General features: G+C 37.7%; 3 protein-coding genes and 2 long non-coding RNA genes across 5 annotated transcripts; all 5 read left to right on the top strand.

The window, feature by feature from the left end:
- The first annotated feature begins 2,522 nt into the window (after positions 1-2,522).
- Positions 2,523-3,086, top strand: LOC112179744. The gene is made up of 3 exons (XR_002927879.2): positions 2,523-2,735; positions 2,835-2,882; positions 3,000-3,086. It is a non-coding gene; the product is annotated as an uncharacterized LOC112179744 (long non-coding RNA).
- A 768-nt stretch (positions 3,087-3,854) lies between these two features.
- LOC112179743 lies at positions 3,855-4,512 on the top strand. The gene is made up of 3 exons (XR_002927878.2): positions 3,855-3,910; positions 4,176-4,229; positions 4,374-4,512. It is a non-coding gene; the product is annotated as an uncharacterized LOC112179743 (long non-coding RNA).
- A 3,760-nt stretch (positions 4,513-8,272) lies between these two features.
- LOC112179242 (cytochrome P450 94B3) lies at positions 8,273-10,052 on the top strand. The gene has a single exon (XM_024317595.2). The coding sequence runs from the start codon at positions 8,378-8,380 to the stop codon at positions 9,890-9,892; it is 1,515 nt and encodes a 504-aa protein (XP_024173363.1). The 5' UTR covers positions 8,273-8,377; the 3' UTR covers positions 9,893-10,052.
- A 3,578-nt stretch (positions 10,053-13,630) lies between these two features.
- LOC112176285 (carbon catabolite repressor protein 4 homolog 3) lies at positions 13,631-17,473 on the top strand. Its single transcript, XM_024314128.2, has 13 exons — positions 13,631-14,005; positions 14,083-14,246; positions 14,351-14,416; positions 14,643-14,695; positions 14,796-14,877; positions 15,341-15,427; positions 15,685-15,777; positions 15,874-15,906; positions 16,060-16,172; positions 16,335-16,446; positions 16,542-16,627; positions 16,730-16,814; positions 17,034-17,473. Exons 1-13 carry the CDS (start codon positions 13,786-13,788, stop codon positions 17,148-17,150), a joined length of 1,311 nt encoding a protein of 436 aa, XP_024169896.1. The 5' UTR covers positions 13,631-13,785; the 3' UTR covers positions 17,151-17,473.
- Positions 17,474-18,292: 819 nt separating this feature from the next.
- On the top strand, positions 18,293-22,311 carry LOC112176283. The gene is made up of 9 exons (XM_024314125.2): positions 18,293-18,591; positions 18,759-18,932; positions 19,120-19,525; positions 19,607-19,887; positions 19,973-20,041; positions 20,124-20,180; positions 20,651-20,703; positions 20,787-20,862; positions 21,055-22,311. The coding sequence occupies exons 1-9, from the start codon at positions 18,548-18,550 to the stop codon at positions 21,989-21,991; spliced, it is 2,097 nt and encodes a 698-aa protein (XP_024169893.1). The 5' UTR covers positions 18,293-18,547; the 3' UTR covers positions 21,992-22,311.
- The last annotated feature ends 226 nt before the right edge of the window (positions 22,312-22,537 follow it).

The raw sequence follows: 22,537 nt of genomic DNA, 5'->3' as shown, positions 1-22,537 counted from the left end.
GAATAAACTATTGGATCATGGAAAATTTATTGTCAACTGCAATCACTAAAAGAATGATGAATTATATATTTTGCAGTTTTGAAAGAGTTTTTGTACTTGTATATCTAAAATTCTGTTATTTTCATAACCATTGATCCTTAACTTCAATTTATAGTAAAACTCAATCCTGATAGCTGAGTTGAGAAAGAAAAACCTATGCTCAAATGTATAGCAGTAATATGTTTATCAGTTTCCTAAATTTCAATCAAGCCTCATGTATACTTACAAAAATTAAGCTTTGATTGCTCACCTAACTGCATGAGATGATCTTGGCATTAAATACTGCATAGAGATATACAAGATGAGAGAAGAAGCTGCTTCAGTTTTCTAAGTAGTCAAGATCAAACATAAAAGTAACATCTAGCAAGATAATTGAAAGAGAATTTGCTAAAAGTACGTGTGCTGAATTCATTCCAAACACTTCCATTTTATTGTCAGTCCTTTAGTTCTCATGAGTTAGTTAATCCAACACATTACAAGTAACACTTTATAAATTCAAACAACATTAACACCAGACCTAAACACTATAACAAAGAAACCAGACATCACTTCATCTTTTGCAAAGTATGATAACACCAAACTTAACTCATTTCTAGAAGAGGCAATAGCCCTGCATGTTCTTGCAATTAATCATATATACAACAAATTAATACATAATGTACTTATAAGGATTTCCTGAGTGGGTAAGCCAAATGAAACACCATTTGAATTAGTTTGGGGTCTCCAGATTATTTATTCAGCAAAAATATTTATGTTCATAATCATGATAAGTCAAATCACACGACTTGTTATACAAAATAGCATATACAGTTTCATAGATAGATGTTAGTCGATGCATAGCTAATAGATTCATCGATCATCATTCATAAAATTTATAAAGTAACACTACAAAAAATAATTACAACGGCTACCCCGTTTTGCGTCGGCACCCTTTTGCCGTCGCAAAAAATTGACTTTTTGCTTCGGCAAAATTACGCCGTCGTAAAACTTGCGACTGAGTTGCTACGCCGTAGCAATGGGGTAGCCAAACTTTAATATTTATCTTCGGCGAACGTTTGCAGTCGCAGACTTCTAATAATTGGCGACTGCGTCTAAAATGCCGTCGCAACTAGAGAACAACTACGAGCCCATTCTCTTATTAAATCTATTTTCTCATAAAAAAAACCCTAGCCTATTTCTCTACCGCATCCCTCTTTCTCTTTCTCTTTCTCTCTGTTGTCGATCTCTCTGAAGCAGATCGGATCGGAACTTCCCGTCGCTGGTCCTCCGTGCTCAGTCTCTCCGCTCAGTCCTCTCTCTCTCGCTCAGCGGCTCAGTTGTTGTCGCGCTCTCTCTCTCTTATATATCACTTTGTCTCAGCGGCTCAGAACCAGATCGGAACCGGCGGCTTCAGCTTCTTCATCGCTCAGTAGCTCTTGCTCTCTCTTTCTCTCTGCGCGCGCGGCTGCTCTGAAGACTGAAACCATATCTTTCCGAACCAAAAGAAAACCCCCAAAGCCTTCTCTCTCAGCCTCTCTCACATCTAGCCCTAAATCGCTCTTCGTTGGTATGAAATTTCAACCCTTTCAAACTTTAATTGATACGTTTGATTTGCAATTCGCAGTTTTCAACGGAGGAAGATGAACAAAATCTCGACAATTAATTCTTCCTGCTCTAATTTTCTCTCCTGGGCCATTTGATTATATGGCTTTGAAAGTGGGTATCTTGGTTTTGCATCATGGATTGAGATAAGCATACAAAATCAGGTATCTGATGATGTGTTAGAAAATTAATTTCTGCTTTCCAGTCGGTTTTGGATTTGGTTCATATATACAGTGCTCCATAGACATCTCTGTGACGCTAGTTTGTATGCCTTTCTACAGCCAAGTGAACGTACTACTTATGCAGATAGTGAAGCTGCATATAAGTGTCTCAAAGAGAGATATGAGACCAAGCAGGAGGACATAATCCTCTATGGTCAATCTGTCGGAAGTGGCCGTACTGTTGATTTTGCTGCCCGTTTGCCTCGACTAAGAGCAATTGTGCTGCATAGTCTGATATTAGAAGATAATCGAGCTGGTGAGCGAGTCACTGTTGATTCAAGGAAGAAAAATCCTGCTGATTTTGCTTTATGGAAGGTAATGTCTTGAACTCAAGTAACTGATGGTAGCTATTGGTTATGCTCTCTTATTTTTGTTTATTAGTTCAACTGCAGAAGTTATGTTACAGTCGATCTGCAAAGGAAGGTGAACCCTTCTGGGACAGTCCATGGGCACTGGAAGACCTGGTTGGCATATCGAGTGCAGTGCCATGAGTACTGCTTATCTGGGTTACTCTTTTGACATACATGGTGGAGGGATGGACCTTCTGTTTCCCCCACATGAGAATGAAATTGCTCAGAGTTGTGCTGCTTGTAAACAAAGTTATATAAGCTACTGGATACACAATGGTTTTGTCACTATAGACTTTGAAAAAATGTTCAAATCACTATGGAACTTTTTTACAATTCGACAGGTACAAGTGGTCACAATTTTTTCTTCTAAATTGTTGGGAACCATCATTCTAATGGTTGAGTATCTAGCTTTAGAGTCAAATCCTTGTCTGATTTAATGCTTACGTTATAAATATTTGATATTTCAGGTAAAGTGACTCGGTCACCAGCTCGATTATCCTCTATGTATTCTGTGTAGTGCAGTTGTTGGTTTGATATCCACATGGTGATGTCCTTTAGCTGATGAGTATTATCAAATTACTTTATCTAGATAATATTGAAGCCTGTGTATGTGTCCCTAACCTGATTTTTATTTAATGTGCAGAACATTGATAAATTCCCTCTGGTGAAATATCCTGTGCTGGTAATATATGTAAGTACTTGGATATGTTATTCTGCATTTTCTTCTATTGTTGACTGCTCAATATAGGGAACTTGTGATTGTTTCTGAACATGTTATTCTTCTAATACAGAGAAATTGTTTTTGCAGGGTTATGTGAACAATTTGATGCAAGGGAGAAGTAACAGCAGTCAATGGGAGAGTTTGTGTAAATTGTTCAGCAGCATTGGGAGTCATACCGCCAATTAATGAGTGCTGAAATTAATGAGTGCTGAAGCTTTGCAAGTTGCTAAGGCATACCGCCACCTTCTCAAAGCTTTCAAGAACCATGTTGCCAAAGAAGACACTAAGCGGCATTTCAGAGATTATGTAACTGAAGAATTTAGATTCACATGAAAAACCCAGTCCAGACTATCTGCTGCAACAATAGATTCTCTGAAGTTGTTTTGGATATGACTATCTGACTATCATGAGGCTGGGTCAGATCTGGCACTTACAAGTGAGGTATCTGATATTATGTACAAGTGAGGTATCTGATATTATGTTCTTGCTTATGTGAACCTGGGAAGAAGTTCTCAGATACCATGGAGTTTCCTACCTAATTGATTTTTTCCTGTGGTTTTCTTTGAAATTTGCAGGTATTTGAGCAATTATGGTTCCAGGTATAACCCCTCTGTTATTCTTCATTTAACTAATTTGGTTTCCCAAATTGCACAGTTTTTTTCTTTTTCATGTCGATGGGCTAATGTCTGTATAATCTCTTTTTTTAATACGTTGTCCATGGGCTATTGTAACTCCTTAATTGTAATACTTTGGTTCAGGTTTAGTGGTTGATTATATTATAATTGTACTTTTTCTGTTTTCTGTGTGGTGATTAAGCATTTCTTCTTTCCTCTTTTTTTTTTTTTTTGGGGGTTCCTGAACAGGGTAGTGGTAAACAATTCTGGTGTGGAAGAAAACAAGGAAAAGACAATGGTTATCTAAAGCTTGACTTGTACGAGAATTCTGTTATCTAAAGTTGGGTTACTGCATATTTACCTTGCTAGCAATCTAATTTCATGGTATAATTTCTTCATTTTGTTTCTGTTTTTAGTTTTTACCAGCCTTTCTGTTTATACTTTTGAAGTATGTCATTAGTTATAATATCAGTTGTTACGGATTCTGCTTAGTGCTTATTTACTTGGGGTAGATGCCATGGATAATTGATTTAGTGCTGGATGTGTTGGATGAGGAATTTATATATGTTTGAGGTCTTGAATATATAAATTACTGATTATATAAAGTACTGAAATCAGTAATATCAACTAAATAGAAAACTATGCTCAGGATACTGCCGCGAATGCTGGTCTACCCGTTCGGAGATTCAAGTTTATATAAGCAGTATGTGAAATCTCCCTTTTGCCATAAGTCAATCATTGCAACCTGCGATGTTCATTATTGAAATTGGGTTATGGTGTGACATTGAAAAAGGGTGATATGCAAAGCCATACATGATATATCAATTTTCTTTTTTTGATGTCTTAGGTTCCGGATGCAACTAGTGACCATGAAATTCGGAGGGAATCTGTAGGAGAAGAAGGGAATCCAGATTCAAGCTGTGATAGAGCAATGGACTGAGTTTCAATATGTTCATATTCTGATAGTGCAATATTGGGATTTTTGTTAAGTGTTACTCTTGGTTGTCTTCATTACGTGCTTGGTTTTGGGCATAACTTTGTATTTCTTCTAATTACGTAGTTGGATGAATGCAGCAACTTAATTACATTGCTATGAAATAGATGAGTTAATCAACAATATGTGTTGTGTATTGATATTTTAATCTCATTTTTGGATGTTGCAAAAATACAGGTTTTGTTAAAAAAAAAAAAATTGTTGGTTGGCTACTAGCATCGGTGAATTGCCGTAGCCAAGAATATATTTTTATATAACACGAAGCTACGGCAACGAGACCGTAGCAAAATTTGCTATTGAAAAATTAGCGGGAAGCAAATTTGGCAGGAAAAATTTTAGGCGGGAAACAAATTTGGCAGGAAAATTTTTTGGCGGCAAGTAATATATTTATCACAATATTAATTATGCTGCAACGGGAATTTGCCGTAGTAAATTTTGTAATGGCAACGGCATTAGGGGTAGCATGAAACCGTAGCAGAGTAAGTGTCGCAAATCACTTTGCCGTCGCAAAAATGGTTTGCGACGGCATTTTGCCGTGGCTAAAGGTTTTGGCGACGCCACCAACGGCGTCAGAAGCTTTACCGTCGCAGAGCCGTCGCAAATGCTTTTTTGCCACGGCAAAACAGCTTTTAGCTACGGCAGAGCGCCGTGGCTATTGCAATTTTTTTTTGTAGTGTAAGAAAGATGCAAAATTGAAAATGATAAGCTTTACAACTTAGTGAACTTACAATCCTATAGAAAGTTTGAGGCAGAGACAGCAGCAGAGGCACAGAGCAGTAGTAGAACACTGTTATTAGAAAGAAGAACAAAGTAATCATAAAATTAAAAAAATATCAGATTCATATATCATAGAGATTAGGTTTATCAAGCTTCATAACTTGCCTACGGAATATATTCATAGCTTTTAGACCCCTGTTTTTGCAGCAAACAATATAAGAGAACAAAGAATCAGATCAATATGGGGGATGGCTTGAACTAATTTATGTTGAAGTCTTCCACATGCATGTGTGCACGTACAATAATGCAGGTTATGCTAGGAGATTACTGATGTGAGACTATAATAAGTTTGAAGCTTGGCTCAAGACCCAGTTTGATTAGATCATTTGATTAAATTTTGATATATAGTTTGGACTGCTTCCCCCTAAAATTGCATCATGGCATATAGCTTAATTTACCTCCTAGGATTTGTGGAAAGCCAGTGATGCAACCACAAACTACATTAAACTACGTACGTACATGTTTTTATTTCTGTTGTACATGTTTTTAAATGTGTACAATCAAGACTTCAATGCCAGCTAATTGTGTATCAAATACTTAGTTCACCTTGTCAAGCATATTTATTTAACTTGCCTTGGAGCCTGTTAAAAGACTTCTAGAGGATAGCTCTATGGTATGCTCCCCCCTGCATTTGAACTATTAAAGATAAAGGATGCCAAATGGGTAAGAGTCATCCATTACCATTCAAGAAGGCTTGTGTAACAAAGATAATTTTCATCCTTTTGTTCTCATTAGAAGGCAACTCAATTTTTCAATAATAAGCTATTACAGTAGAAGACTAGAAAATGAATCAACTTATGTCCATCTTGATTCCATGACTCTATCTAACACTAACAAACTAACAAACCATTGAACTTTTTCACATACTCCCAACAGTACTATGTCAAATTCATACGCAACACCAAAATCTAGCAAGGACTATATATATCATATCATCTCAGCATTACTCAGACAATGAAATAATCTGCAAAAAACTTACCCAGATAAAGTTGCAAGAGACTTGGAGACCCACTAGACAGACTATGGTGCAAAAGATTAAAGCTTTTATAATGAAACTTGAGAGGTTGAGAAAGATAGGGTAGTGTGGTATTGCAGTAAAAAAAAAAAATCAAAATCTTTCATGGAATCTGACAAACCCTAAGCAAATTGTATTCACATCAAAACAAAATTAAACCAAATAATGATACCCAGAATCCACTGAAGTCAAACCTAAACCATTAATTAAAAGCCATAAAAAATAAACCCATGAGAGATAGAGGGACAGAGAGATACTGAGAGTGGTGGCAGGGCATCGATTTGAGGCTAGAGCTACTGCCCATAACTACAAATCTGCACTGAGAACTTGAGAAGATAAACGGCATAGCTAGATCTGGTTGTTCAATATTTTAGGGCTTGGTTCTTCATCTCGAGGGGAACTGAGGTATTTTGGGGTTCCTGCAATCACTAAAACAAAAATCCCAGCTCTCTAGCTACAATCAACATTACCAAACATTCAAAACATAACAACACAACAAACTAAAACCAAGCCATTATCAGAAGCAAACAAACTAACCACTAAAGAACTGAGGGAACTTGACCGGAAAATTAAGCCCGGCTCAGAGCTTGGCCTGCTCAGGATCATCCCCATCGCCGCCTTTGCCATCCTTAGGGTTGGTCTTCAGACTAGTAGCCACCGCCGCATCACCGTTGAAGGCCGAGCTGGGCCCGCTGTCATCCAAAACGATACAAATCTCCACAGCGCTGTACAAGTACTCGGTGAATATATGGGAAATAGCTTTCTTGAAATTGCTATACATCTCTGGGCATTGCCGGAGCTGTAATCACATATATGGAATTGGGAATCACTACAATTGAATTTAAAATTGAAATTGGAAAGGGGAAGAGGAGGGTTCTAGGGTTTCAATAAGAGGAAATCGGAGATCGGAGGGTGATTTTGAAGTGGAGAAACCTTAGATACTGGTTTGGTTGGGTATGAGAGGAATTGAGACTAAAATGGGAGAAAAGAGAGAGAACGGAGAGATGGTGAAACCGTGAAAGACATGAATAGAGACAGAGAGAGTGAAAAAAAAAAGATTTAAGATTAAGAGAAAACCTAAGAGCGGCAAAGACCCCGCTCAGCCAATGCAAGGAATGAATAGCAAATACAAGGACTTTTACGTTTTTTAATATTAATGCAAGGACTTTATGTGTTCCTAGCATTATCTCCAAACTAAATGCAAGGACTTTTATAATTCTTGGTAGTATCCAACCAAATGCAAGGAATTTTGACTCCTTGCATATAAACCCGTTGCATATACCCAAATTTCTTGTAGTGACAATAAATTCCTATGTTTTTTAGTTTAGCCTAAATTACAATAAATTTCTTGTATTTAAGAAGCTAAGCACCGTTGTGCACTCTAGGTACCTTTAGCGCCTCTGGAGTAGTACCAAAGGAAGATTTCTGCTATCTCTACGTGTTTAATTATATAATGAGTAGGTCTATTTCTATGTACCACTGTGGGTACTACCACTATCTTCTTGTCTGTCTATATTCTTAAATGGCAGCGGAATGATATGTAACGGTCTATCTTAGCTTGTGATGAATATAACAATCATTGATCGTATCATTGATCGATTGATTTAAAAAAAAAAATCATTTGCTTACATCAATAATTTCATAAAGTCAACGAGGCCCGACTTCCTGAGAAAGTAACATTATTTACATCTTAAAAGCTATGGAAATTGATTTTAATTTATAGTCGGTAAATACTACCAAATTTGCGATAAGTTGATACGTAGGATATATTAGTATTACATGTTGCCTGCGGTCCATGTTATTCTACGTAACAAGAACACAGAACATGCATCATTAGTAGACGACAAACAAATAAAGATAAGATAACGAGCATTCCGCTAAACTCCAGATCAGCAATCAAGAGGAAAATATTGCATTATATACTCGAAAATTCAGTTTAAATCTTAAATATCATTTAAACTAAAATTGTGATGCTATATTCATGCTCACGTAGTCATACCACTGTTTTTAACCCTAGTTCTATATATAAATATATCCCATAATTTACTGTTAAGTCCAGTCAACCATGGATCTATTATTCTCCCTGCAATCTTTCCTCTTTCTAGTTTTCCTCTCCGTCTATGTCTACCTTCATTTTTACACTAGTCCACCGAAGAAATCCATCCACACCGGCTTCAAGATCTACCCGATTCTCGGATCTCTGCCGGGATTCCTGATGAACCGGCACCGTTTCCTCGACTGGACCACCGAAATCCTCCGCAACTGTCCCACCAACACCGCCATCTTCTTCCGCCCGGGAAAAATCCACGGCATCATCACGGCCAACCCTTCAAACGTGGAGCACATGCTGAAAACCAACTTCGAGAACTACCCGAAAGGCGAGCGGTTCATCGATCTCCTCCGAGACTTTCTCGGCGGCGGAATCTTCAACGCCGACGGCGAGCTCTGGAAGGTCCAGAGAAAGACGGCCAGCTATGCCTTCAACACCAAATCACTCAGGAACTTCGTCATGGATAACGTCAGCTTCGAGATTCAGACCAGGTTGGTTCCACTTTTGGCGCGAGCAGCCGAAACGGGATGTCGTTTGGACCTCCAAGACGTCTTGGAGCGGTTTGCGTTCGACAATATTTGCAAGATGGCTTTCAACGTCGACCCAGGTTGTCTCGGCGGCGATGGGAAATCCGCCGCCGAGTTTATGCGGGCGTTTGATGACGCCACCACACTTTGCTCTGGAAGGTTCCTCTATGCCTTTCGATTCATCCTTATCTTAAAAAAATTCTTCAATATTGGATCCGAGAGGAGGTTGAAGGATTCAATTGCAACCGTTCATAACTTCGCTGATGACATAATAAGGTCTCGAATGGAGAACAATAGCTACGAACAGCAGGATGATTTGTTATCCCGGTTCATCGGAAATGACAACAATAACTCGCCGGAGTTTCTCCGTGACATCATCATAAGCATGATCCTCGCCGGCAGGGACACGACGTCTTCTGCTCTATCTTGGTTCTTCTGGATCATATCTTCTAGACCAAACGTCCAGCTCAACATTCTGAATGAGCTCGAAGCCATTCGATCCCGAAACGGCCAAAGTAACGGCGACACTTACGGTTTTGACGAGCTCAGAGACATGCACTATTTGCAGGCAGCGATTATGGAAGCCATGAGACTCTACCCTCCTGTACCGGTGGACACGAAGGCGTGCCTCAACGATGACGTCATGCCGGACGGGACGGTGTTGAGGAAAGGGTGGTTTGTGACGTACCATGCGTATGCCATGGGGAGGATGGAGACGATATGGGGGAAGGACTGCCAGGAGTATGTGCCGGAGAGGTGGCTCGGCGAGGACGGCACGTGTCAGCCGGACAGTGCGTTTCGGTATCCGGTGTTTCACGCCGGGCCGAGAATGTGTCTCGGAAAAGACTTGGCGTTTATTCAGATGAAGTCCATTGCAGCCTCTGTGATACAGAGGTTTGAGTTCGACGTAGAAGATAAGGGCACGTGTCCGGTGCATTTGTTGTCCATGACACTGCGAATTAAAGGTGGACTACCCGTGAGTGTGAGAAAGAGATGCATATGATAATCGTGTCGTTCGTTTTCGGTTGTATTAATTAGAAGAGATGCAAATGATCCGTCAGTGTAAAGTTGAAGTTTAATTATTTTCTTTGTTGTATCTCTGGAAAGGCTTACTGTTTGTGTCTATATCGTTGGAGTTTTGCAATCTACTGTTTTGAACACAATGCAGTATTGTTCCACTTGTCGATTATACCATTACAGAGATATCGCTATGATTAATATATGGTGCTTAACTGCATGCTTGCTTAGAAGTAGTATAATTGTGGAACATAACGGAACCAGGATACATAAAGTATCGATCATATAATTAAATTACTATAAGATAAGTAGGAACAAAAAAAACAACAATATGACAATAATTCAAAAATCTTACTGAATAAAAAAAAAAAATCTTATTCAATAGAATTTATAAGCAATAAGCCAATAATTTTTAAAATAATAATTCTATCGACTCAAAACATAACTCCACGTTATGAATACATAATACAAAAGCATGGATTGCAAAATATATAGAGATAAAAACATAAAACTGTCAAAATTTCTTGAACAGCTTCAAATCCTAATGACCCAGGAAATAGGAATAGTTATTTATTATTACTTTGACGGGAAAACATCACCAATGGTCACTGAGTTATGACTTATTCGACACTTAACTCACTGTATTTTCAACAATATCACTTAACTCACTCAGTTTTACATCCGTCTTTCACTTAACTCACTGTCGTTAATTCTGCCGTTAAAAGCTATTAAAATTGAGGGTATATTTGTCTAAACACTAAAAAAATGCATTTCTAACTTTAAAAAAAAGACAATTTTTTTTTTTCAAATTATATTTAAGTTAAAAAAATCTTTTTTTATTAGAAATCTCATAAATTTAAAAAATCAAAAAAAATCTAATAAATATAAATTGAGGGTATATTTGTCTAAACACTAAAAAAATGCATTTCTAACTTTTTTAAAAAAAAAAGACAATTTTTTTTTTCAAATTATATTTAAGTTAAAAAAAATATTTTTTATTAGAAATTTCAGAAATTTAAAAAAATTAAAAAAAAGTCTAATAAATGAAGTTTTTTTAAGTTAAAAATGATTTTTAAGTGTTTTGACAAATATACCCTCAATTTTAACGGCTTCTAACGGTAGAATTAACGGCAGTGAGTTAAGTGAAAGACGGATGTAAAACTGAGTGAGTTAAGTGATATTGTTGAAAATACAGTGAGTTAAGTGTCGAATAAGTCATAACTTAGTGACCATTAGTGATATTTCCCCTTACTTTGACTCATATCTTTTATTTTATTGCTTCTTTATAGAATAAAATAATAATATTTTTATCTTTTTCAAGTAGAAATGGGTTTAGGCAGTGGGGGGGGGGGTTCACTGGCAAGTTTTTTTTTTTTTTGAAAATAAAAAAAACAGTTATTATAGAGAAGAGATAATGAAAGAGAAAAGTGGGTTGTGGGTTTTAATTTTTTTTTAATAAAAAAATATTTTGTAAATGTCATAATTGTCTTTGTGATTTAATTAATTCTCAAATTTTATTAATTTTTTAGGGTCATTTATGTCAAAATTTTAAATTTTAGCTAACAAACTCTCTTCTTTTAATAATAGTATAAATATAGGGTTAGGTTCAATGGCCACAAAATATAACATAAGTTTTTACACAAATTCCTAACCGTTAAATTTTATAACATTTGACGGTGTAGATTATAAATGATGACATATATGATATATCAAATAAACCTTTTATTTCTATATTTTGTAAGAAAAAAAAAAGTAATTTTTTAATTTTGCTATTATCATTTATCTTGATAAAATCATTTAGTTCTCTCACTCTCTAATGGATTTTTTTTTTAATTTTTTTTTAGCAAATCCACCCAAACATTGATGAATATGATAAAAAAAAGACATATCTTGTCTTCCTGATCGATTCTGTGTTTCTCTAATTTTGACCAGATTCACAAACCAAAGATATCCCTCAGTGATTTCACAAAACACAGACAATGTGTGAATCAAGTGATCAATCATAATTCATAAACTCATATTGGCTGAGGTGAAACACAGAATATTGGTTGAGGTTGAAAAGCCAAAAGCTTAAAACACTTCTGAATCTAAACCCAATTTGATAAATTTATTTCAATGCAAATAATTGATTATCACCCAGTATTCCAATTTCACAAAGAGTCGAGGAATCCATTCCCAAGATGATACAAATGCCTATAATGACCTATGCCTTTCTCTCTGCAAATCACTATTACCGTTGATTTGAATGCAAAGAAAAAAAAGAAAAAAAGAGAGTAGAAGGCGACCATGAATGCAGTAGGAGAGAAGGAGACGTAAATAAATATATATTTTTTCTTCTTCTGTGAGTTAAGTAATTTAGGGGGGTGTATTCAATTCAGATTTTAAAAGATTTTGTTTGAGTTTTTAGAATCCATGGATTTACTTAATCTACGGATTGTTTAAATTCTATATGGACTCTGATTGATTTTAATGGATTGATTTACTAGTATTTGTTTAGATTTTACAAATCCTTATGATGTTTTTGGTAGGTTATTTTTTTTCTTCTTCTTTAATTAAGCAATGGATGTATGAATCCAACTATAATGCTATATCAATGACAAGAAAGTATGACAATCTCCCATTCTTTATGTTGTGTATAATGATATATGAACAAATGAACAATAAGAGAAAACTAACGAGTCAAAATGTTACACAAAAAATAAAGTAGTAAACTAATGACATAATTTTTTTCATATCTAATTTACAAAACAATCATGTGTGCATGTATCATCTTAATAATACCATTGAAAGTCATGAGCTTCATTAGCTAGAGCTATAGTGATAAAAATAAAATAAAAAATTATTAGATGAGATCGAGCAGAGGTAGAGGAAGATAGTGGGAAAATAGGTCTAAAAAACAAAATGGATGAGTGTCACCTATTGAGACCTGCTTTTTATTTATTTATTTATTTATTTTGGTGAAGAGGTTCTTCATTTTTTGAGTGAGAAAGAATCCATCAAAATCTTTTGGGAAGTGGTTGGATTGTTTTTGAGTTATGATATGTATAAAAAGCACTATAAAATCCTTCAAAATCCAGCATTTAATGAAATCCTTAAAAATCCATATACTTTTGAATATCAGCAGATTTGAATGGATAATTTTAAATCTTAATTGAATACATCAAGATTTTAAAGGACTATTTAAAATCTCAGTTGAATACCCATAGACTTCTAAAATACAAAAAAATCTTGTAGACTCTTAATTGAATACACATTAATAAAATCATGAAATAGAAAATAAATAATTACCATAAATATGCCATGTCATCCATAATCTACACCATTGACTGTCATAAAATCTAATGGTTAGGAATATGTGTAAAAACTTGTGTCATATATATGTCGGCCGAAAAGTTCGGAGGGGGTCCGGACCACGTCTGGCCAAACAGTAGTTCCGCCCATTGAACTCAAGGGATACGGAATTCGTGATATTTAGAGCACATTTACTTACTTGGAATGTGAATGAATGATTACGGAGTAAAACATTCATGTGTTTACTAACGCATAAAGGAATCGGAATGATTCCGGGTAAAAGAATCATTCTTATTCCTTTATGTGAGGCTACATTCATGCGAGGCTACGTTCCTACGTTTACTAGAATCGGAATGATTCCGGGGTAAAAGAATTTCTACATTCATGAGAATTTTTCAATCTTCTGCAAAATATTCCCTCGATTCTGGGCTCACCACTGTGCTCAGTGTGTGGCTATGTGAATCTGAGAGTGATGGATGCACAGTAAAACTCACCGCAGCAGTAACTCGGTAACTCTTCCGCTCATCATAAACAAACAACCCAATCCCTCGATTTTTCCAACTCCCAAGACCCACCTCACCTCCCACAATGCGCTGCGACGCTGCTTCCTCTTGGCTCTGCGGCCGCCACGTCACCGTCTCAACCGCCATGCCGAACGCCGGAACCTCCTCCTTCTTCCTCTGCAGACCCACCGTCTCCTGCTGCACCAACACTCCCAACCCACTCAAGCGGCGATACTCCAGTAGTAGTCATGCTCCGGAAGTTGTCCGCCGTTGGATTCAATCGGATCATCCGCTAGCTTCTCAGGGTCTGTTTCTCTTGTCGTACATCACCAAATTATTATTACATGCAATGTGTGGATGGTTCTGATTGGTTGTGTAGCAGATAGGTTCACGGTTGCTTCGTACAATATTTTGGGAGATAGAAATGCTTTTCGGCATAGAGACCTGTACGGGAATGTGCCTTTTATGTATCTGAAATGGGACCGCCGGAAAAGGGTCATCTGCGATGAACTTGCGGCGTGGAATTCTGATATAGTTTGCTTGCAAGTAAAGCCTTTTAACTTGTTCTTTCTGTTTGTGCTAGCTGGCGGTTGAATTTCAGCTGTAAATTTGTAATGTACTGAGAGCGGTTGTTTGTGTGGTTTTATTAGGAGGTAGACAAGTATTTGGAGCTCGCTGATATTTTGGCAAAACTGGGATATGCTGGTTCTTATAAGGTTAATATTTCCGTGTAATGCAGCAATATACAAACATCAATTGTTTTTGTATCTTATCAGTCTGGCACTTACATGATGAATTCTATACTTTTCAGATCATAACTACTAAAATGTGAATGAATTTATGAGTTCATACATTCATATACAGCATTTTGCATAAGTAGATAAATTTTTGTTCAACTTAAAAAAAAGAAGGGTCTTCTGAATCAGTTGTTTCCTATGGTAGAGACGCACAGGAGATACCGTTGATGGTTGCGCTACTTTCTGGAAATCTCATAAGTAAGACAGCTGTGATTTATTTCATTTTTACTAGTTGTTAGTGCTTGTGTTGTTCTCATGTAACAAGAAGTTAAATAACCTTGGCACTTTATTCCCTCAGTTTTCGGTTGTTAGAGGAAGAGAGCATTGAATTCAAGGGATACGGACTTCGTGACAATGTTGCTCAACTCTCGGTTTTTGAGGTAGAACTATTGGACATCAGCCAATACTTATTCGTTAGTATCCAATAGATGATGGTTTTGATTCTATCTTTGCATGTTTCTTTGCTGAATGGAATATGGATTCAGAGGTAATGGGTATCATCCAATCTAATGTTGCATCAACAACCATGTAAACTTTCATTGCGCAATAAGAACAGTGTCCCTAAGATTGTAAGATCAATAATGGATTGCTGCACAATAAGAATGTTCTACCCTACAGCTTTTTTCTTCGTATTTTGAGTTCCTAATTCTTTTTGTCAGAGGAACTTTTTCTGGTAACAAAATTGCTTCTGATTTGTTTTATACCAGTCACACTTCTGGGTTTATTCTGTAGGCATTTACTACTCACTTCTGAGATTTACTTCGCGTCAGATAGAGTTTACTTAAATCCAGTGTTTTGTTTAACTGGACCCTTTCCATATCTAATTTCATTCCATACAGGCAGATGCATAAAGACAAATCAAGAAAGTTAGTGATTGGTAACATCCATGTGCTTTACCGGCCAAGCCGAGGAGAAGTTAAATTGGGTCAGGTAAGTTCTCTTACGTTGATGTCCGTTTTATCTGCCTTTAGTTTCTTTTTTCCCCCACTGATATTTTTAGGCTAACATTCTTAAGATATGATCCATGTGCTGAACAAAATAGAAAATGTATGTCCCTTGACATCCATGAAGAAGGTCTACATCATTCAATACATCAGGGAAAACTAAATTGCATCTTGGGATGTTTTTGTTTTTGAGGAAAATGCTATATTTTAGGCAGTTATTTGAACTTTCTTTTTTCTTTTCAGATTCGTTTTCTCATATCAAGGGCGCAGACCCTCTCGGAGAAATGGGGTAATGCCCCTGTTGTCCTTTGTGGTGATTTCAATTGCACTCCTCAGGTCTGATATTCTAAAGAAAATGTGATAAAAATTTTCATCAGTATTTCCTTTAGCTTATTAGAGTAATATTTAACTAGCTTTGATGCTTATTGACAGAGTGCAATATACAAGTTCTTGTCAACATCTGAGGTAATCACATGTCTGTTGTTAACCACTTGATTAACATTTTGGATACATAGTCCGGTCTCTGCAACACTCATGGCAATCAATGTCATGTCAAGAATCCGAGTACCTATATAAAATCCAAGATTTCAGAATCTGATATGTGGCTCTTATTTACAGCTAAATATCATGTCATATGACAGAACAGAGTTATCTGGGCAGAGGAGCTGTCATCCTGCTCAAGTCTTAGGTGTCAAACAACGAATGAGCAGTCCATTGAGCTTGATAGATGGGTATGTCTCATATCTGTGACACTGACTTCCTTTCTCTTTCGTTTTTATTAGTTCCCATGATGATGTGCCTACATAGTTCACATATCAGTTAATTCTAAGATAGGTTAGCTTATTTAAACGGTGGAAATGTTAAAGCTCAACATGTTAATTGTTCTTCATCAGATTGTTGAAACATAACTGGACAGATGAAGAGGTTAGAGTTGCAAATGGTAATTCTGGCAGCCATTCAGTTGTGCATCCCTTGAAGCTTAACAGTGCTTATGCTACGGTTCAGGTATAAGTCTTTACTCCTTTACCAGTTGGTTGCTCAGTTCAGTTTCCTGTTATATGCATTGTGTTTATTTTCCGGGTTATATATCGTATTTTCAGGGTTCTACAGCAACACGGGGATCCAGTGGTGAGCCTTTAGCTACTTCCTACCACTCAAAGTTTCTTGGAACCGTTGACTACTTATGGTGAATTCCTTCTCTTAAATACTGCAACGATGATTCTAATGTTGGTGGGGGTGGTTGTCATGATACAACATGAAACTTATGAAATGCTTGTGTTCTATACAGGTACTCGGATGGTCTTGTGCCGACAGGAGTTATGGATACAGTTCCACTTGACACTCTCCAGAGGATTGGTAGCCTCCCTTGCAAGGTATGGTAACATTGGATTATGCTCCATGATGGATAAGTGTTTACCTCACATGCACAAGTCTTGCTTGCAATAAGGTCTTTATCAAGAGCCTGGCCTGAAAGTGTTTGGATTTTGCTGTTGAAATGAAGAGTTTATACCTTCTGAGGTCATTAAATGCTGTTGATGAGTTACAGATATTATCTTCCATTCTAATTCTCTTTCTCCTGTATTTGTAAATAGAAAGTGGGCAGCGATCACCTGGCTTTAGTTTCTGAGTTTGCCTTCACACCAGGCACGAAGGAAGGCAACAACACAACTGCATCCACAACTGAAAATTCTTTACCAGCATTGTCCTAGCATTTACAGAAGGCAACATTTTGTTGGCACACCATGTATGTTTCTCCCCATAAAATCCTTTAGAAGCAGATCCTCGTGGAGGAGTAGAATCATGCTGTATACATGAGCCATTTTCAGATTCTGAACAGCTTGAATAGTCAGAACTTTTATTCAATTTGATTAAAAGAGATTGATAGCTTGAATAGCAAGCAGAAAAATAATACAAAGCTGGTGATTGTTGCTCTCCTCATCATTTTTAAAATTTTCTCCTAGTGTTGTAAAGTTCTTGAACAACAATCATGCGAATGCTGTTACATTCTATGAGTTGTCGGATAGATTCTCAATGGTGCAAGGCTCTTATGTCTTGATCACCACTCTTTGAAATCTATTTGTTCCCAGTTGCCACATAGCAAATTTCCCCGCATATGTGATACAGTCAAAAGCTATTAACAAACGAGATGGAGATGGAGCTTCTTTCTTTTACTCTATATAGTGATGATGAAGCGCGTTTCATTTGAAAATGGTAATGTTTTGCAAAATTCATACCATTCTTACGCCTTATGAGTATCACATATTTCGGATTGTTCGATCATTAGATTTTCTTCTATCACCAAATTCAAGTATTCCATGATACGAAAATTTGATCCTTCGAAATATGGTAGAAGTTTTCACATATGCCAAATAAACCACAGGTAGCAATGGTTGGTTGTGCCGTAAAACTACAAAACGTTGTTAGTGCAGGTTAAATGAATGTTATCTATTATTTACTCCGTCTCAAACATGAAGAAAAACTTAGCCCAACAAAGTAAGGTAAAAGAAAAGTAAAACTTGAAGTTTCCACCCAAAAAAAAGAAAGAAAGAAAGAAAGAAAGAAAAACTTTAAGAAATGGCTTCAAACATTTCTGTGGCGGCATGGCTAGACGTCACGGTGGCGGTGGCAGCCTCCCTCCACTGAGACTGTGAGACAGAATAGTCCACCGTCCCACTTCCCACAATTGGGCCCCACCGCACCCCCTCACGGCTTCTATTTTGGACTTCAAATACCGACGCCTGAAATCTAGCGCCACGCCCCCCCACGCTTATTATATTTATATCTCTTTACCCTTACGTGTGCTCGTCATCCTCGAATCAGATTGACCACAAAGCGACACGCGTCCCCACCAAACCAATCACGACCCATCGCGTGGATTCCCATCTCTCTACGGCGACAACGAATCGCCGAATTTTTAAACCGCGATCAATCCTCATTTGCCTATTTCCAGCGTCCTCAAATATCGGACTCCCCCCAATCTCGGTTTTTCCCTCCCTTTTCTCTCTCTCGCCGCCGATCCTAATTAATCCTCCGATTCCCCCGTTAGATTTTCCGATTTCAGTTTCCGATTTTTTCCGTTACTGCCAGGATTTTTGCTGGATATGAAATGATGCAGCGACTCGTCGACAACGCCATCGCTGTCACCAAAGAGTGAGTCTCTCCCCCCTTCACTTCTTCAATGCATGCATAGGCATAGCAAGATTGATTCTTTTCTTTCAATTCTTCACAAAAATGTTTGAATTTGATGAAATCAGAACCCAATTTTTTTGGGTTTAATTTGTTGATTTTGGGCTTTCTTGTGTGTGGTGGTTGTGCAGGTCAGTGAAGACGTTTACGTATGAATCGCTGAACAATATTGTGAGATTCATCAATGGAGTTTCGGCTCTGCTGTTGGCGTTATTGCCAGGTAAGGCTAATATCCTTGAAGGCATACATGGCTGGGAGCTCAGGCCTACCTTTCGTGGACCTCGGTTTCCTCGCTGGATGGAAAAGTAAGTTGAGGGTTTTGTGCTGGATTTAGGGTTCCTCTTCAATTTTTCTGTGCTTGTTCATCAATTTTGGTTGATTCATGTTTGCACGTATAGTCTTTATATTCTACTTTTGTGAAATTTGATATCTGTTTGGGTTGCAAAATGAGTTTCTGGAATGAAATGTGTGTGTTTTGGTGGTTGTTTGTAGTGGGGTGTCCTCTTTCAATCAATTCATACATGAGCTTCCTGTGGATTCTGATTCCGAGGGTTCGAGCGTGAGCATAGACTATGGGGAAGAATATAGTGATGAAGACATATGCCCTGCATCCCCATCTTCTCAAAGTTCAAGAGTCTCCAGGTCTTATAGTATGCCTAGGCAATGGACAGGATGGATGTGTATCAGATACATATTTTATTGGATTCTGTTTCCTGCAAGGTTCCTGCTTGGCCTTCCGGGGCTTCTTTGCCGTTCTTCTTATAATAGGGCCACGACACCCTCTTCTGCACCAGGAAGCAGTCAGCTTTCGCACAGGACTAGTTCTTTGAATAGAGTGCAGTTCCTCAAGGATCACATTATTCAGCGCACTACTGATAGGAGACGTGGAGTCATTGAGGTTTGGCAGGCTTCTTTTTTAATGTCTGTTTCAGAAATTACATCTAGGATGAAATTCTCATGTTTAACTAATGCTGAACAGGATCTTCATCTGGCGATTGAGATATTCATAGAAGCTGTATTCGATGTTGTTCATAAAGCAGCTCATTTTGTTCTTTCCCCATTTGATGCTCTTCGAACACTATTTGGGTGGTTTTCATCAAACAACAACAGAGTTCAAGATACTCATGGTAGTGCTTCAGATGCTTCTGTTCCCACAGCTACGCTTGGAGATGATGATCCAGTTCCTACAGAAAGGAACACTTCATTTCAGGCGCTAAATACTGATGCTCGAACATGCCAGGATGTCATTACAGAGCTTGGGTGAGGCTGGGTTACTGTTTTCTTGATTGCAGAACCTCTATTTCCCCCATGTTGCACAAATTTCTTACTTTTCTTCCTGTTTTAGGTATCCATACGAAGCTATTCATGTGATCACTAGTGATGGATATGTTCTTCTCTTGGAAAGAATCCCAAGGTATGATAGATTTTTTCCTTCATAAAGTGATAACTTTGATATGAATATATGGTGTCTAATATTTGTTAGTGTGATGCTGCAGACGTGATTCACGAAAAGCTGTTTATCTACAACATGGAATTCTGGATTCATCTATGGGGTAAGTTACTTCTCTCTAAGTTTCCTTCCTCATTAGTGGCCCTGGGTAGGTAAGAATAATGAAAGGGTAGCCTTTTAGAAAACTGTAAAGATCAGGTGGCATGACCACCTGCCATTCATCAAGAGTAGTTATTTTTAGAAGCAATACGGCCTGCCATGGTCCTATTGAGCTGGTGTTGTTCCTACAAACGTGGGAAGAGAGTCTGTGATGTTTCACAGAAATTTAAGCTCATCTCTAACCTTCTTATGTTATTCCACTATACTCGGATTAGCATCTAGATTTACATATTTGTGTGCAAATTCTACATCATCTCAAGTAATGGCTTATAAAATATGCTTGCTTTCCTATGAGGAGCCAATCCATAATCTCTACTTATTATGTTATGTTCTCTTGTCTTGCAAACACACTGACAGTAGTGTTTAAATACTACCTTCATATTTTTCACTCTAGCGATTTGTTTCCTTGTCCAGTTGGGTGTCCAATGGGGTTGTCGGTTCACCTGCATTTGCCGCCTATGATCAAGGTTTGGCATGTTTAATTTGAAAGCAGATGCATCTTGGGGTACAGAGTGGTTTACAAATTTGCTAATACTTTTTACTGTTTCAGGATATGATGTCTTCCTCGGGAACTTTCGTGGCTTGGTTTCTAGGGAGCACGTTGACAAAAGCATTTCCTCACGACAGTAAGTTGGGCATATGATATCTGCTTGTTATTTTGTTTGTGAGAGATTTATCCCTCTGTATTTTCTTTCCTTTATTATTTTGATACTCTACAGATCATCAGTGGGGAGAGAATGAGATTGCATATGTATGGCTCTCAAAGCCTAAAATACCAGTTTCCTTCAAGTATCTACTAAATGTATCAACCAATGCAGGTACTGGCAGTACTCAATCAATGAGCATGGGACTCAGGATATTCCTGCAATGATAGAGAAGATCCACCAAGTTAAAACTGCAGAATTGAAGCTTAGTCAACCTGATATTGAGGAAGAAACCAATGGTGATCAACCTTATAAGCTTTGTGCAATTTGCCATAGCTTGGGAGGAGCAGCTATATTAATGTATGTTGTAACACAGAGGATAGAAGAGAAACCCCACAGACTCTCGAGATTGATTTTATTATCACCTGCTGGCTTCCATGAAGATTCTACCTTTATGTTTTCGGTCGTGGAATACTCCTTTCTTCTATTGGCTCCCCTTCTGCAACCCCTTGTTCCTGGCATCTATATACCAACCAAATTCTTTCGCATGCTTCTAAACAAGTTGGCACGGGACTTCCATAATTACCCTGCTGTTGGAGGATTGGTTCAGACACTGATGAGTTATTTTGTAGGTGGAGATAGCTCAAATTGGGTTGGTGTGTTGGGCCTACCACATTATAACATGAATGACATGCCGGGGGTATCGTTCCAAGTGGCTCTCCATCTTGCACAAATGAAGCGTGCAAAAAGGTTTAGGATGTTTGATTATGGGAGAGCTTCTGCTAATATGGAGGTTTATGGATCTCCAGAGCCATTAGACTTGGGAGAGTACTATGGGCTCATTGATATTCCGGTTGATCTGGTTGCTGGACGTAAGGACAAGGTAATTAGGCCATCAATGGTAAGGAAGCATTATAAGGTGATGAAGAATTCAGGTGTAAATGCATCATACAATGAGTTTGAGTATGCACATTTGGACTTCACATTTTCCCACCGTGAAGAACTCTTGGCATATGTCATGTCACGCCTCTTGCTTGTGGAGCCACCTCCAAAGCAGTCCAGCCCGAAGGGTCTAAAGCTAAAGAAGAAAGGACAGCAGGTTAATAGTTAATTCGAGAAAAATCATGCGGTTCATTTTTTTTGTTTACAATGTAGCATGTGCTGTATCTTTAGGTGCAGATTACTGGTATAGATGATTGAATATGTCAATATGTCTTACTCCAGTGCAATCAGTAATAACAGTTGCTGCCACTTTTTGCTTTCCCGCCACTTTTTCTGTGGGAAGCAAACTGTGTGGATTGCCTGGGTGGAGCTTTGTACAAAAACCCCTTTGTGTATAGTTTGTAATGAAACATGTTGTCTCTGTTCTGTAATTTAACCGTTCATGTGCTGTCATTATCATATCGTTATGATCTGTATATATGATGAGAATCCAGTCTATTGTTGGGGTATGATTTCTTCACTTTATTTCAATTGTGATAGATACTGCTTGAATTGATTACTACTTAAGGTCAGGTCAACTTGGCATAATCCCAATAGTGTGCGTCAGGCCTTCAAGGGGAGGACTGTGAATCCGAAGTTTAAGATGGATGAGGAATAAGGGTGCATTTAAAAGGTCAGAAATCCATCACAAAAATGACAGCGTCTATGTATGTCT

Source organism: Rosa chinensis, chromosome 7, assembly GCF_002994745.2.
Source record: "Rosa chinensis cultivar Old Blush chromosome 7, RchiOBHm-V2, whole genome shotgun sequence".
Taxonomy (NCBI): Eukaryota; Viridiplantae; Streptophyta; class Magnoliopsida; order Rosales; family Rosaceae; genus Rosa; species Rosa chinensis.
Note: the sequence above shows the minus strand (reverse complement) of the source record. Positions and strands in the feature narration are given on the sequence as shown.

What these genes read in the sequence shown, in the direction of transcription:
- LOC112179242 (XM_024317595.2), top strand. Translation starts at nt 8,378, where the DNA reads ATGGATCTATTATTCTCCCTGCAATCTTTCCTCTTTCTAGTTTTCCTC.
- LOC112176285 (XM_024314128.2), top strand. Translation starts at nt 13,786, where the DNA reads ATGCGCTGCGACGCTGCTTCCTCTTGGCTCTGCGGCCGCCACGTCACC. An exon ending in GATATGCTGGTTCTTATAAG is followed by an intron (nt 14,417 to 14,642) that starts GTTAATATTTCC and finishes TTCCTATGGTAG; the next exon opens with AGACGCACAGGAGATACCGT. An exon ending in TTGGTAGCCTCCCTTGCAAG is followed by an intron (nt 16,815 to 17,033) that starts GTATGGTAACAT and finishes ATTTGTAAATAG; the next exon opens with AAAGTGGGCAGCGATCACCT.
- LOC112176283 (XM_024314125.2), top strand. Translation starts at nt 18,548, where the DNA reads ATGATGCAGCGACTCGTCGACAACGCCATCGCTGTCACCAAAGA. An exon ending in GGAGACGTGGAGTCATTGAG is followed by an intron (nt 19,526 to 19,606) that starts GTTTGGCAGGCT and finishes AATGCTGAACAG; the next exon opens with GATCTTCATCTGGCGATTGA. An exon ending in AAAAGCATTTCCTCACGACA is followed by an intron (nt 20,863 to 21,054) that starts GTAAGTTGGGCA and finishes CAACCAATGCAG; the next exon opens with GTACTGGCAGTACTCAATCA.